This window comes from Carlito syrichta, unplaced genomic scaffold (genome assembly GCF_000164805.1).
Source record: "Carlito syrichta isolate Samal-C Ts95f unplaced genomic scaffold, Tarsius_syrichta-2.0.1 Scaffold254036, whole genome shotgun sequence".
Classification (NCBI taxonomy): Eukaryota; Metazoa; Chordata; class Mammalia; order Primates; family Tarsiidae; genus Carlito; species Carlito syrichta.
The window spans coordinates 465,360-479,441 of NW_007198132.1; the positions used below are offsets into that span (position 1 = coordinate 465,360).

The following is a 14,082-nucleotide window of genomic DNA, read 5'->3' on the forward strand; positions in this document are numbered from 1 at the left end:
TTTTTTTTTTTTTTTTTTTTTTTTTTTTGAGTTGGAGTCTCACTCTGTCTCCCAGGCTGCAGTGCAGTGGCATGCTGAAGACCACCGCAACCTCCACCTGCTGGGCTCAGGCTATCCTTCTGCCTCAGTCTTTCAAGTAGCTGGAACCACAGGTGTGCACTACTACACCCGGCTAATTTTTTGGTTTATTGTAAAGATGAGGTCTGGCCAAGTTGCCCAGGCTGGTCTCGAACCCCTGGTCTCAGGCAATCCTCTCTCCTCGGCCTCCCAACGTGCTGGGATTACAGGCTTGAACCACTGTGCCCGGCCTGTTTTTTGTATCTTTAAATTCAACTTCCTAAGGTGATTCTTGTTTTCTGGATCTTCTTGATGTTATCATATATGTTGAATCTTAACTTGACGTCAAGTTGTACAGGAAGAATAAAATCTTTGGGAACATAACTTCCAGAAAACCAAGTGACTTTGAGGACAGTACAAATTTCGAATGACTTTCAAGACTATGTAATGAACACAACCTGTTGTTACATAGCTTTACCTCAGAAAAGTTTCAATTCCACTGTAACAATGCATATGACATTAGGTATTTGAATTCAGCAATGAACAATGAAAAGGATTAATTTCGTAGACATTTTGCATGGTAAAATTAAAATGTAGCGAGTTCAATTGCAGAATAATCATTAATAATGCAACAAGGTCATTTGAGTTATTTCTGTGTGTGTGTGTTGTGAATATTTGCAAGAAGAGTTCCTTTGGGAAATTTGGATCTTCTTTCTGCTTTCATCTGTTTGGATGATGTTACTAAATATGTTTTCTCTATCCTCATATCAATTTCTGATTGAGGTGAATTTGTATTAAAGTTACATTACAAGTTAGTCATTAAGCATACTAGTTTTTCTATAAGTATCTTTGATTTATTCTTTTGCCCAAGTGAATTCTAAGAAAGTTCAACTTTATGTTGTGCTAGCAGTTTTGTTTATAGTCATACTTTCCATGTTACAAAGTAGAGCTAAAGTGACCCAAATAAACATTTATTTTTGAACTACTTCCATTTTCTGCTCTTGCCTTCTGCTCAGCAGATGACCATGTCTTGTACTTCACAGAAATAAAGCTACCAGTGTGATTTACTTAATTTCTAACCCCTGTAGTTGTAAAACCTATCTAATCTGTGTTTGAAATAATTCTTATTTCTTTCACAAAAATCTCAAAGGAAGAGCTATCTTTTCCCTGTTCAAGAAGAATTGTTCTGCGTGTCTTTCTGTATTCCCAATAGTCTATTTCATCATTTGTTCTGATTTTTTCAGTCATTGTCTATTCATCCTTTTACATAGTCTATATAGACATGTTAAGAGGTTTTCTTCTATAACATTAAAAATAATAAACCACATTTTTATAAGTTTTTTTAATTAATAATTAAAGCATATCTAGTATCCTATATGAGTTCAAGAGTTTGATTCATTTTTCTTTTCTTTCCTTTTTTTTTTTTTTGAGTTGGAGTCTCATTCCATTGCCCTGACTGGAGTGCAGTGGCACGCTCACAGCTCCCCAGCATCTACCTGCTGGCTTAGGTGATCCTTCCGCCTCAGCCTTCTAAGGTGGAACTAGGTGCATGCTGCCATGCCCAGCTAATTTTTTTATTTATTGTAGAGACGAGGCCTTGCCAAGTTGCCCGGGCTGGTCTCGAACCCACAGACTCAGACAATCCACTCTCCTCGGCCTCCCAAAGTGCTGGGATTATAGACTGAACCACCAAGCCTGACCGATTCATTTTTCAAAGACACTGTACCTCCTAAAATGCTGTTCATATTTGTTTTGTGGATGCGTTAAAATGTTCTTATTTCTTAAGCAGTTGGTGTCTTACTATAAAAAAATGTGCATCAAATCCAGATCCAAAATACAAAGTCATTATAAGTAGTAACCACCACTTGTTTTCTACTGAAAATAGCATGTTCATCTTTGGGCCTTCCTGCCTTACAGTGGCTTTTATGGACCACAGAGATTGTGAACTCCTGGATGAGTATTGCGCTGTTGGAAGCTCAGCGACAGGTGCAGAGATTGAAGGCAGAAAAAATAGTGGCACCACACCAAGTTTTCCTTAAACCACTTTTTAAAAAACTCTTTTCCCCTCTGCTTTGATCATTTCTTTCTTTTCCTCCAATCTGGTCCTGTGGTCTCGTCATGCTGTCCTCCACATCATCACTTTCATTTATGCTTTTTTGCTTTTACTATTTAAATGTTCTCTTGATTTTTTGGTAATATTTCAAATATTCAGGGAAAAAATAGAGAATAACATAATGAGCATGTATGTACCCAACACTCAATTTTGTCAAGTTTTAATATTTTGCTGTATTTACTTCAGATTGTTTTTCACAAAAGAAGTGAATATAAAAAATACATTGCTTGTATACTCCTTCCCAATCCTGTCCCTCTCCCATCCTCTTCACAGGTAAACTGGTCTGCTAAATTTCCTAAGCTTCATTCCTATGCATGATCTGGTTGTTTTGTGTGTTTACTTTTGTTTAAAATTTTTAAAAATTCTCAATTACAAAGAGTTGAGTCCATCATGTCACTTAGTTCATGGCATACTATTATTGTTAGTCTCTGCATGCTTCTCTCGTTTTATTTTGTTTTTCATTTGATTTTACTCTTTTAAAAAAATTTTTATTTTCCTCTCCTTTCTGAAACTTCAAGTATTCAGTTCTGGAAAATTCTTACACATTGCTTCAGTATTACATTGCTTCCATTCCCTTTAGTCTTTTATTTTGGAACTCCTGTTAAATGTATGTGGGACCCCCACAATCTATCCTGCATATATTTTAGCTGCTCTTTCAAATTTGTTTTCATTAGTTCTTTATAGTGCATTAAGGTTTAATTCTTCAGTTACTGTCTTCCGGTTTATTCATTTCCTCTCTTTGCGTGTATTCTAGAATTTATGCATTTTAAATTTTTTAAGATTTCAATGATAATATTCTAAATTTCCAAGATTCCTTTATTTTTTCTTTTCCATCTTTTTGTTTTATAGTTTGTGTGTGTGCCTGCATGGGTGTGTATATACTTTCCTCCTTCAGGTCTTTCAGGATTCTAAACATGCGGATTTTTAAAAAGTCATTTTTAGGTTGCTTCATTATTTTCTTTTGTTAGAAGTGAATTCATCTCCTACTTACTGATTTGTGCTTAACTGACTTTTTTCTAAGTATTTTTAGAATTTTAATCTGTAGTCCCATTTTGTATGGGAGCTTATTGAACTTTTTGTTTTCTTTTGTTTATATTATGCTTAGTTTTTTCTATTCAGTAGTTTGATGACTACTCTCTCTCATCTGCCAGGCCTTTTTGTTCAGAACTGGGCTTTATATTCATGACTCTGTGTTTGCTTCTCATTGTATTGAAGAGTAAGTCACTGAGCCCAACAGCAGTTTGGCAGAGATTCTGGAACAACTGTGGATGATTCCTCTTGACGCTGTAGGTATCGAGTTTTATATGAGCATTTTCTCTAGGTAGCAGCTGGCTAAAGCTTCACCCTCCTTTCATGTTCAGGAGAATTCCTGCCATAGCTCATTCTTTTACTCAATGAATCTGGCTCTGGGTCTGTGCCTCTTTTTAGGCACGTTTATTGCCCTTCTTTCCGTATTCTGTGAAACCTGATCTACTTTGCCTGTCATCAGACTGGCCCCAGCAAACCTGCATCTGTATTTCTGAGCTATTTGTTTGATTGAGGCTAATTGGCATCACTATTTTTTAATTTTTGAGTGGGAGTCTCATTCTGTTGCCCAGTTTGGAGTACAGTGGCATGACCATACTCACCATAGGCTCAACCTCCTGGACTCAGGAAGTCCTTCCACCTTAGCCTCCCAAGTAGCTGGGACTACAGGCATGCACCACCACACATAGCCTATTTTATTTATTTTTGTAGAGACGAGGTCTTTTTATATTGCCCAGGATGGTCTTGAACTCTGGTGCTCAAGGAGTCCTCCCACCTTAACCTCCCAAAGTGCTGGGATTACAGGTGTGGGCCACTGTTCATGGCCAGGCATCTTCATTTGAAGTAGTCAGATTATTTGGTTCAGTAAGTTGTAAGTAATTTTAAGTTGATTAATAGGAAAACACAAATAGTAAAAGATATAAAATATGCTATCTGTACCTCTTTAGAGAAAAACTCTCTGAAACCATATTTTTGCTCTACTCTCACACCACAACAATCAACACAGAAGACCTCTGTGACCAAAGGTGTGGGGGTTTTTCCCCACACACCAAGCATCAGACACCAGCTGGGTATCCTCCAATTTAGTTCTGACACTACCTGGAAATAGTGTCAGATTCCACAGTTGTGGGCTGACCCCCTGCTTCTCTAAGACTGACCCCCTGCTTCAGTTACCAGTCGTAAGTTCAGGCCTCCAGAACTTCTGGAAGACCAGCTTCAAGTTGGCATTCCCACACTCCCCTCTTTGGATTCAATTAATTTGCTAGGTCAGCTCACAGAACTCAGGGAAATGCTTGATTATGCTTACTGGTTTATTATAAAGGATGTTACAGAGGGTACACATGAAGAGATGTGTAGGGCGAGGTATGAGGAAGGGGTGTGGAGGGTCCATCCTGTCCCTATATGTGCCATTCTCCTGGAACCTGTATGAGTTCAGCTCTTCGAACCTTGTCCTTTTGAGTTTTTATGGAGGCTTCATTACATAGACATGATTGACAACCATGTAGAAATGTGACTGGGTAAAAAGAGTATGGTCTCATACTAATAGACTGAGTGGGAAACACAGCAAGTCCTGATTGTTCAGATTATCATTGACCTCTTTGTGCAGCATTCCTTTCTCCGGAGTATGGGATAAGACCCTCTCTGGAATGAGGGTCTTTTACCACAATCAGATTAGAGTCCTGCTTTGGACCAGCAAAAGGCCCAAAAGAGAGAGATTCTGTTTCTGGGGGCCTTCTTCTGAGGTCTAATGTGCCCCCACATTATAACAGAGACCTGTACCAAGGTCTGTGGGAGTTATGAGCCAGGAACCATGGATGAAAATCTGCATATATGCATATATGAAGCAATTAAGTAACCTGTCTAAAATCATACAATTGGTTAACCTACTCACAGAGGCAGGAGTAAAATATAAATCGAACTCCAAAATCCTTGCTCTTTCTGTTGCACCATTAATACACTCTTTTAATTACAAGACTTTGCTCATGGTGTAACCTAGGTCAGTTATCATTATATTATTTTAGTGATCTTAGGATTTCTAAATGTGGTCTTCAGCTCTGATTTTTCATTTGGTTGACATTGTTAGTTGCCTATGAATGGGAATGCTTTGAGCTGCTTCTAGGCCAGGCTGGTAAGTCTCCCATAGGGTTTTTCAATGCTTTTTTTCCCTTTCCTGAGGTTGGAGTAGTGATGACTGGAATTGACCTTGGAAGTCACATGTTGACTGCCTTCAGCTTGAATACCTGAAGGAACTTATGACTTCTTGCCAACCAGAAATATGTACTGTGGATTGAATCTTAATGAGAAACACATTTTCATTCATTTTATTTGAGCCATTGTATTTTGAGGTGTATTTGTAATAGCATTTTTACCTACCCTTACTAATAAGCTTGTTTTAAAAGAAAGATCAAGAATCAAGGCTACAGAGATTTCTCAACATCAACAAAACTTGTGGAAGAAATTTTACCAACAAGACACTAGAAATGAAAAAAATATGTTCTTTAATAATGTTGGGACTTATTTTGAGTGACGTTTTAAAATGCTGATATGGAAACTTTTGTTATATATTATTTTACTGCCAAAAATTAATTTACATTTTACCCAGTAAGACTAGTGTCATAGAACTTGGAATTGCATAAAACTTTAAGTCATCCTGTGACAGATGGTCATTACTGTGGATGGCCAAAAATTGACTAGAGCAAAAAGATAGGAGTCTCTAACAAGAAGATAAGTGTTAGGTTACAGATTAGGCTATAAGTAACCTCTTCAGAGAAAGCATGCCAGCCACATGGTGTATTTACAAAACCTTTTTGCTTGCTACCTTTTCTAGACCTGGCCCAGTCTGCATTCTATGCTTATGCATTATTTCCAAAACTAGGTCCCACAGAGATTCACTGTCACCTGCATTCACTTGGGCTGAAGACATTATATCCTTGGTTTTCCTTGGGCATTATACCTAATTAAGTCATAGAACTTGTATCAGGACTGAGAGAAGATGTGTCCCTTTTAACAATAGAGGCTGAAGTGAGTGGATTGCCTGAGCCCACGGGTTCGAGATCCGCCTGGGCAACTTGGCGAGACCTCATCTCTTCTACAATAAATCAAAAAATTAGCCGTGCGTGGTAGCATGCGCCTGTAGTTCCAGCTACTTGGAAGGCTGAGGCAGAAGGATCGCCGGAGCCCAGCAGGTCGAGGCTCCAGTGGCCGGGAGTATGCCACTGCCCTCCAGTCTGGGCGACAGAGTGAGACTCTAACTCAAAGAAACCCAACAAAACCAATAGAAAGAGCTCATGTTTTTCCATCCTCCCCACTTGTGTAAGCCAACTGAATCAGACAATTAAGACATACAGGCATTTGGATCAGAGGCCTGTGGTTGTATGGACCTGATATGGACTAAAAAGCAAGCAGAGGCACCAGTTGTTCATCTCATCTAATCCCCCATTCATGGTCAAAAGATAGGTATTTCTTTGGAGGGATGAGGTTGGTTATGGGAACTGTGTTAGTAACTCTTCGTGGATTATTTATTAACGGCTCCTGGACTCATTCAGGAGAGAAACCAAGGAGCAGAGTTTTAAAGCACTATCTGAGTAAACTAGGTATTCATCACAGCCAATAGTACCAACTTGGGTAGACTCACCTATTTTTATAATCTCTTCCCCTTGCTTCTGTCATTAAAATGAAGAAGTGTCTTTCATCACTGGTCCATACCACCTAAAGTTGTCAAATCATAGTCTGAGAAAATTGACTTTTTTCCTAAAACTTTTTTGGATAGTTATAAAAATGTTCTTTTCCTTTTTAAAAACTCAACTTCAAAGCAAGGGCTTATTATTACTTATTTTTTCTTAAATTTTTTTAGAGACAGTGTCTTACTTGGTTGCCTAGCCTGGAATGCAGTGGTGTGATCATAGCTCACTGCAGCCTCAAACTCCTGGACTCAGGTGATCCTCCCTTCACAGCCTCCCAAATAGCTAGGATTACAAGTGCACACTACTACACCTGTCTAATTTTTTTTTTAATTTTTTTTCTTGTAGAGATAGGCCCTTGCTATGTTACCTGGGCAGCTCTTAGTCTTCTGGCCTCATGTGATCCTCCTGCCCTGGCTTCTCAAAGTGTTGGGATTATAGGTGTGAGCCACCGCACCTGGCTCAGGGCCTTACTCTTCAGTGGTTCATTTGCTTTTTGTTTTTGTTTCATCTCTAAGTAAAGTTAAGTAACAAGCTAAAAGATGACGGCATTTGTTATATACAAGGTTTTTAAGTAATCATCACAGTTCCTATAGCTTAGGTGAGATATAGCTCATGTGCTTATTCATCATCCATTTAACTACCTCTATGCTGGGAACCCTCTGCTTTATTTTGGAATACTGTATTAGAAGTTTTTCCTTATTTGGCCAAAATCTTGTCTAAAACTTTTATACAGGAGTCTAGTTCTGCTGTTCAGCCTCACATAGAATGTCTGATTTTTTAACAATTGTTTTACTATAAAATAAAAACATAGATATAGGAAACTACTAAACTGATTTCTATTTACTTATTTTTTGTTTACAAATCCTTGTGTCGAGGGCTGACTTTCCATAGATCGCAGCGAGGGAGCTGCTCTGCCACATACGAAACCCCCACCCAGAAGCAGGTCGTCTACGTATGGTTTAGCACCAGGTTCCCCACAAACGTGCGGTGCATGATGGGCAAGGGGGCGGCCGCCTTTCTGCTGTGCCCGGTGTCCTGGGACGAGAGGCCTTCCGCACCGGACCTCGGTCCGGACGCGCGGGAGCGGGTAAAGCGGGGCGTCGCACCATGGGGACAGGCCATCCCACCGGCAGGGACCTTGGGGAACCGACTATCTGAAGCCAACCGAAGCTCCATGGGGCTGCTATATTGTTCCACCTAGGCGGGATTCTGACGTAGAGGCGTGTAGTCATAATAAACTAATTTTTAGTAACCGATTCTTTTCATTTTTTGTAGTTTAATCACGCAAATGTTCATCCTTGAACATATAACTTAATCTTGCCTATTTTGTTTTGATGATATGTTTTAAGTCTCTTAATCTACAGGTTACAGTATCCAGGCCATTTAACCCATAAGGTTTCCTGTGATCTGGGTTTTACTGAGGCTTATTCTCAGCGCAATTCAGCATGTCCTCTATTCTGTATTACCTGAATATTGGCAGCTGGATTCTGAGGCTCAGTCAGACTCTATTTGATCCCTGTGGCAAGATTAGAAATGATATTATGTTCTTTTTCCATGAGGCACCTACTGTCTAGTTGATTTTCTTTTTATGACTTAGTAGCTATTGATTTCAAGACCTAGATCTGTTCATCCATTGGGGTTGCAAAATGGTAATAGTTTAGTTTTATCAAAACTTTTCATTTAGTGTTTGGAATATTTTATAAAGAAACACTATCCCTCATTTATTGTTTGGTTACAAATACTATTTGATTACTCTTTGGTGCAGTTCATATAGGAAAAATTAAGGAAAAATTACACCTGAATTTTGATCCAGTTAAGTCTGGCAGTTTAATTGGCGACAACTATCTTAACATAATGACCCTCCAGAACGTTTTATAAGGTAAATGATTGAATTAACTATTGTAACTCCCTTAGTAAATCTTTTTACTAGACATCCCCAAATCCCTTAATAATTTTCTATATATCTCTGCTTTCAAACCTTTGCTATCCTGGATGCTATTCTGAGTTCTCTATGTAATAGTTTCTTAGTGTTCCTTTTAACATCGCCAATTAAAAGGAGGCAGCTCCAAATCAGTTGCTATGGAATGATCCTCAAGATACAATGCTATGTGGAAAAGCAAAATATATGTTATACAATATGTCTATACTAAATTCTAGCAATGAGGGAGTGCATTGAGTATATTACTTTCCTTGACCTATTATTTCAAAAAGGAATGGTTTTCAGTCTTAAATTCTTCACTTTTAATTTATTTTTCTACCCTTATCTTGTGTACGATTGTCTTAACTTTTTAGTTCACAAAGTCCTCTTTGGTAGTAGTCACGGCTTATATACCTTAAGCATTCCATGTATTTCCTTTTTTGCTGTTGTTGTTCAGAGGAAAAACAAGAATACAGATATAAAGAAAGGTATTTCTTTTGTAACCATTATTTCCCAGCAGACAATTGTAGTCTAATATGAAATGACTTTGATTTAAGACTTGTAGCTAAGTCACAAGGCTGCTAAGAGTCTGGAAACCTCCTTATTGTGTTTGCCACTTGCTCAATCTTTTGAAAAAGTCTCCTCTGAAATCTATTCATATTATAATTCAAGTTAGCCTTGAAGAGATTCCTGTCAAGTGTAGTTACAGATTAGCAGTCTTTTCTCCATTGCTTAAAGCACATGTGGTAGTGGAATTAAGACCCTTGTTAAACAGCTGCTGCCAATGACTTCAAAGTGACAGCTAGCCAGAATTGACAGTTACAGTAATTGCTATGTTAATGTGGCAAATTTGAAACATTAATAAAGTTTGTCTCAATATTAGTTGCTTTATAGATATTGAACTGTCGGGCTTTAGGCTTTATTGCCTTCATACATTTTCTAGTCGGTTATATATAAAATACTATTTATTGTTGACTGTCTCAAACATAAAATTCAGGTATGGGAGAAATGTTTTCACAAAGATATGTTATTGGTATAGTATTTTGTATGTTCTGTGCACAGAAATGTGAGCTTATATGCCAGATAAGGGAATGAGCTTTCATATTAACATGATAAGCTTTTAGTTAAATGTATGTCATACTTACTTTTGTTGCTATTCAAACATTTGCTTGTTTGCTTCCCAACTCTACTACTTTCTAAATATGCCGTATGTACAGAATCTCTGTCATTTCCTTACTTTTATTGTCAAAAGTAAAAAGTCTATTGCATCAGACCAATTAATGCCATCATTTATGTACTTTGCCTTTGAAGGTCTGCTAGCCTTTGAAGCCTTATGAAGTTTCAAGTCTGTTTTGTTTTAGAAGTCAGGAAATTGCGTAGAAGTAAGAACTGTAAAATCAGTCCTTTTTTGACAACATGATATTTAGAAACCTTTAGGCTGTAATATACGTGACATTGTACCCTGTTACTGAGATCTTTTGAAATCTCTTATGACATTTTTCAGTTTTGCTAGCCTTCAGTGATTTGAGAAATCAGAAAATTTTTCAAAAAAAGTTCTAGACAAAAGTTACATGAGCATTGCCTCAAGTGGAGTGTGAATGGTATGTTGAAAAAAGAGATCCAAAATTTTTAATGCTCAAGTTTATTTGTAATATTAAAAAATGGAATTATTGAAAAAAGATATAATAGAATTTCTCCCCAAATAAGATGGGAACTATATGAAAATTTATGTCCATTGATGATGAGAATAGATGAGCATATGAACATTACTTAACATAGTAACACTTTCTGCATTTCTAACTTTAGGTGATGGAATATGAGAATAGGATTCGAGCCTACTCCACACCAGACAAAATCTTCCGATATTTTGCCACCTTGAAAGTCATCAATGAACCTGGTGAAACAGAAGTGTTTATGACTCCACAGGATTTTGTGCGATCCATAACACCTAATGAAAAACAACCAGAACGTAAGTTGCTAAAGTAAAGAATAAGCATGTTATAGGTTACTTTGTTTCTTCCTGTGTATTGCCTAAATCTTATAGGTCCATGTAATAATTGTATTCACTGTGCAACTATTGAACTTGAGGCATTGTGCCAGGCTTTATTTTATTTTATTTTATTTTATAGATAAACAGTTTTTTATTCATCATTCTCCTCTTCTTCTTACTTCTCATCTTCTTCGGCTTTCTCTTCTACCTTTTCCAGGCAACTTTAGTGGGACCCTTTGCACCATCAAACGTTCCTTTAGACTTACAGTCGGCAACATCCTTCTTGTACTTCTTCTTCAACTTCACTGCCTTAGTGATGTAAGGCTGCTTATCACTATTGCCTAAGTTATTCCACATCTCACCCAACTTTTTTGTCAGCATCTCCAATAGAGATGCCAGGGTTTGTGGGTTTGCTCTTGGGGCGAAATTCTGAACAGAACAGGAAGAATTCAGACAGTTTTCCTTTGGAGGCATTAGGGTCCTTCTTCTTCTTGCCTTCCTTAGCTGGTCCATAATTCTTCATTTTCCAGTCGTAGCGTACTTTATCTGCCTTTATCATTTCGTCAAATTTAGCCAGACACTGTCTTCTGTCTCTCAGAGCACTTCTTGGAAAAGTCTGCAAAATTGACAGGAACCTCTAGATTTTTCTTCCTATGTTGATGTTCTCTGCACGTATGCTCAAAAAAGGCATAGGCAGGCATCTTGCCCTTTGGTTTCATAGGGTCAATTTTAGCCATCCTGACTGTATTGTTCACTAGTCTGGGCAGCGCAGGGCATGATGTGTGGCCTGTGCCAGGCTTTAGATGTACAAGAAAGGTCTACAGTCTAACATGGCAATCCTCAACCAGGGTGAGGAGACTGTGCCCCTCCAGTTGAGACTCATTGCCTGTAATGAGAATGTTCCTGAGGGCAATGCATTATACATGTAACTGCTATCAAGGCATTCTTTAGTGAGGGAGATCAAGACAGTAACAGGTAATTTCAGGAATGCGTTGATTTGTAAAAGAATATTATGCAGAAGACTAATGGCAGTATAAAGAATAAGTACGTAGCTCAATCTGCACATTTGAAGAATTACTTCTAGAAAATACATCTAAGTTTGAATAAAAGTTAGACAAGCAAAGAATAGTGGAAAGGATGTCTCATGTAGAAGAAATAGCCTGAACGAAGTTTATAGAAAGAAAATAAATGACTTAATATTATAAGTTAAATGTAACAACTTAATATATTTGGAAGACGTGGGAAAAATGATGGTGTAGAAGGCTCTAAGAATCAGTCCTTCAACTGAAGCAACCATTGGGCTGGCAGAAACGGACAGAATCAACTTTTTTGGCACTCTGCAATCTAATAAAAAACTTATACAACAAGGGGAGTGATTAATAAAGAAAGAGGCTGCTAAATTTTGATACAAAAGTGTCGTATAAAACATGCTTACCCACCTACCATGCCTTATTTCCCAGCTCAGTAGCGGCCACAGGGACAGCAGCTATATTCTTAGTGTGGCTTACAATTGTGGGAAGGGAAGAACATACAGATATTATTCTAAAAAATTGTGGTTGTGTGTTTTGATTTGACTGACAGCTCCCTGAGGTACTAGCACAACATCTTGCCTTTGTCTTACCCATCTAGGGCTTGAGTGGCTTCCTAGTATCATCTACTGAAAAAAAAATATTAAAGACATATATAGCCTGCTCTTTGTATCTGTGAGCTCCCATCCATGAATTCAACTAGCCACAGATTGAAATATTCAGGGGAAAAAAGTGATCATTGTATCTGAAATGAACATGTACAGACTTTTTTTTGTCATCATTCCTTAAGCAATATAGAAAAAAGCTATTTACGTATATATAGCAATAAAGCGAGACCTTATCTGTACAAAAAAAGTCAATAAATTAACTAGGTTTGGTGGTCTGTACCTTTAGTTCTAGCTGCTTAGGAAATTGAAGAAGGAGGATTACTTGAACCCAAGAGATCGAGGCTGCAGTGAGCCATGATCGTGCCACTGTACCCCAACTTGGGCAACAGAGTGAGATCCCAAATAAAAAAGAAAGAAAGAAAGAAAATAAACTTCTTTAGAGAATGTGTAAGGAAGGCATGCTGAAAGGGATGGTATTTGAGTTGGGTTTTGAAAAGTGGATCACTCTTCATATATGTGAGAGTGAAAAGACATTATTCAGAGTGAGTAAATTGTGTGATGAAATAGCATGAAATAGCAAAGTGAGCTCAGAAAACCAAAAACGTTTGTGTCATTTTCTACCAGAGATTTTATAATGTTTTGCCCACATTAACATTCATACATTTCTAGGACAAATAAAAACTAGGCAGGACCATCACCCCTCCAAAATGTGTGATATTAGCTGAATATCTGAAACCTTTGGTTGTGAAAATTTTCAAACATAAAAAATAGAGGAAATAATAAATTAACCCATACCTACACATCACCTAGCTTCAACAGTTATACAAGGAGACCCCAAAAACCTGGAATTATTTTTTCAGAGGGCGGGTCCCTTGTAGTACAGGCTTCTTCAGCTAGATGAGTGTTCTAAGAACCCGTTGGCATCAGTGTACCAGCTAGTGTTGTTCCGAGAGACTGAATTTGGCTTCAGTGAATTTTTGTTTTTTTAGAGTCTTTCAACGTGTTGCTTATTTCATGATGGGTGATTTACACGAATAACCTGCCTATACCATATTGAGTGTTCAGCATTTTTTGACCAATAATGGCGTGGCCGCTGTTCTTCACCCTCCCTATTCATCCAGTCTAGCCCTGAGTGACTTTTTTTTGTTTCTCCGGATGAAAAAAAATCCTCAAAGGGAAACAGCTTGTCAGTGTGGAAGAGGTGAAACAAAAAAATGACAGAAGCACTAGAAGAAGGCATCAAAATGATGAGTTCAAAAACCGTCTTGAGCTGTGGAAAAGGCATCTTGATAGATGTATTGCATCAAATGGCATGTACTTTGAAGGTAACTGAAGCTTAAATATGTAAGAATAAAGAAACAATTTTTTAGCCGAACTCAGTGACTCAGCCTGTAATCCTGAGCCTTGGGGAGGCTGAGGTGAGTGGATTGCCTGAGCCTGTGGGTTCGAGACCCGCCTGAGCAACTTGGCGAGACCACATCTCTACAATAAATCAAAAATTAGCCGGGTGTGGTAGCACGCGCCTCTAGTTCCAGCTACTCGGAAGGCTGAGGCGGAAGGATCGCCGGAGCCCAGCAGGTCGAGGCTGCGGTGGCCGGGAGCGGCCACTGCACTCCAGTCTGGGCAACAGAGTGAGACTCCAACTCCAAAAAACTGCTG

The 14,082-nt window shown here is 38.2% G+C and overlaps 1 protein-coding gene and 1 pseudogene across 5 annotated transcripts in view; one reads left to right on the plus strand and one right to left on the minus strand.

Annotated features, from left to right (window-relative positions):
* MICU1 (mitochondrial calcium uptake 1) overlaps window positions 1-14,082 on the plus strand; it is a 198,374-nt gene that overhangs the window by 13,285 nt on the left and 171,007 nt on the right. For all 5 annotated transcript variants that reach the window (XM_008052026.2, XM_008052027.2, XM_021709539.1 and 2 more), the window contains exon 3: window positions 10,604-10,766. In XM_008052026.2, coding sequence (XP_008050217.1) covers window positions 10,604-10,766 — 163 coding nt within the window. The remainder of the gene's footprint in view (window positions 1-10,603; window positions 10,767-14,082) is intronic.
* Window positions 10,939-11,524, minus strand: LOC110595082 (annotated as a pseudogene).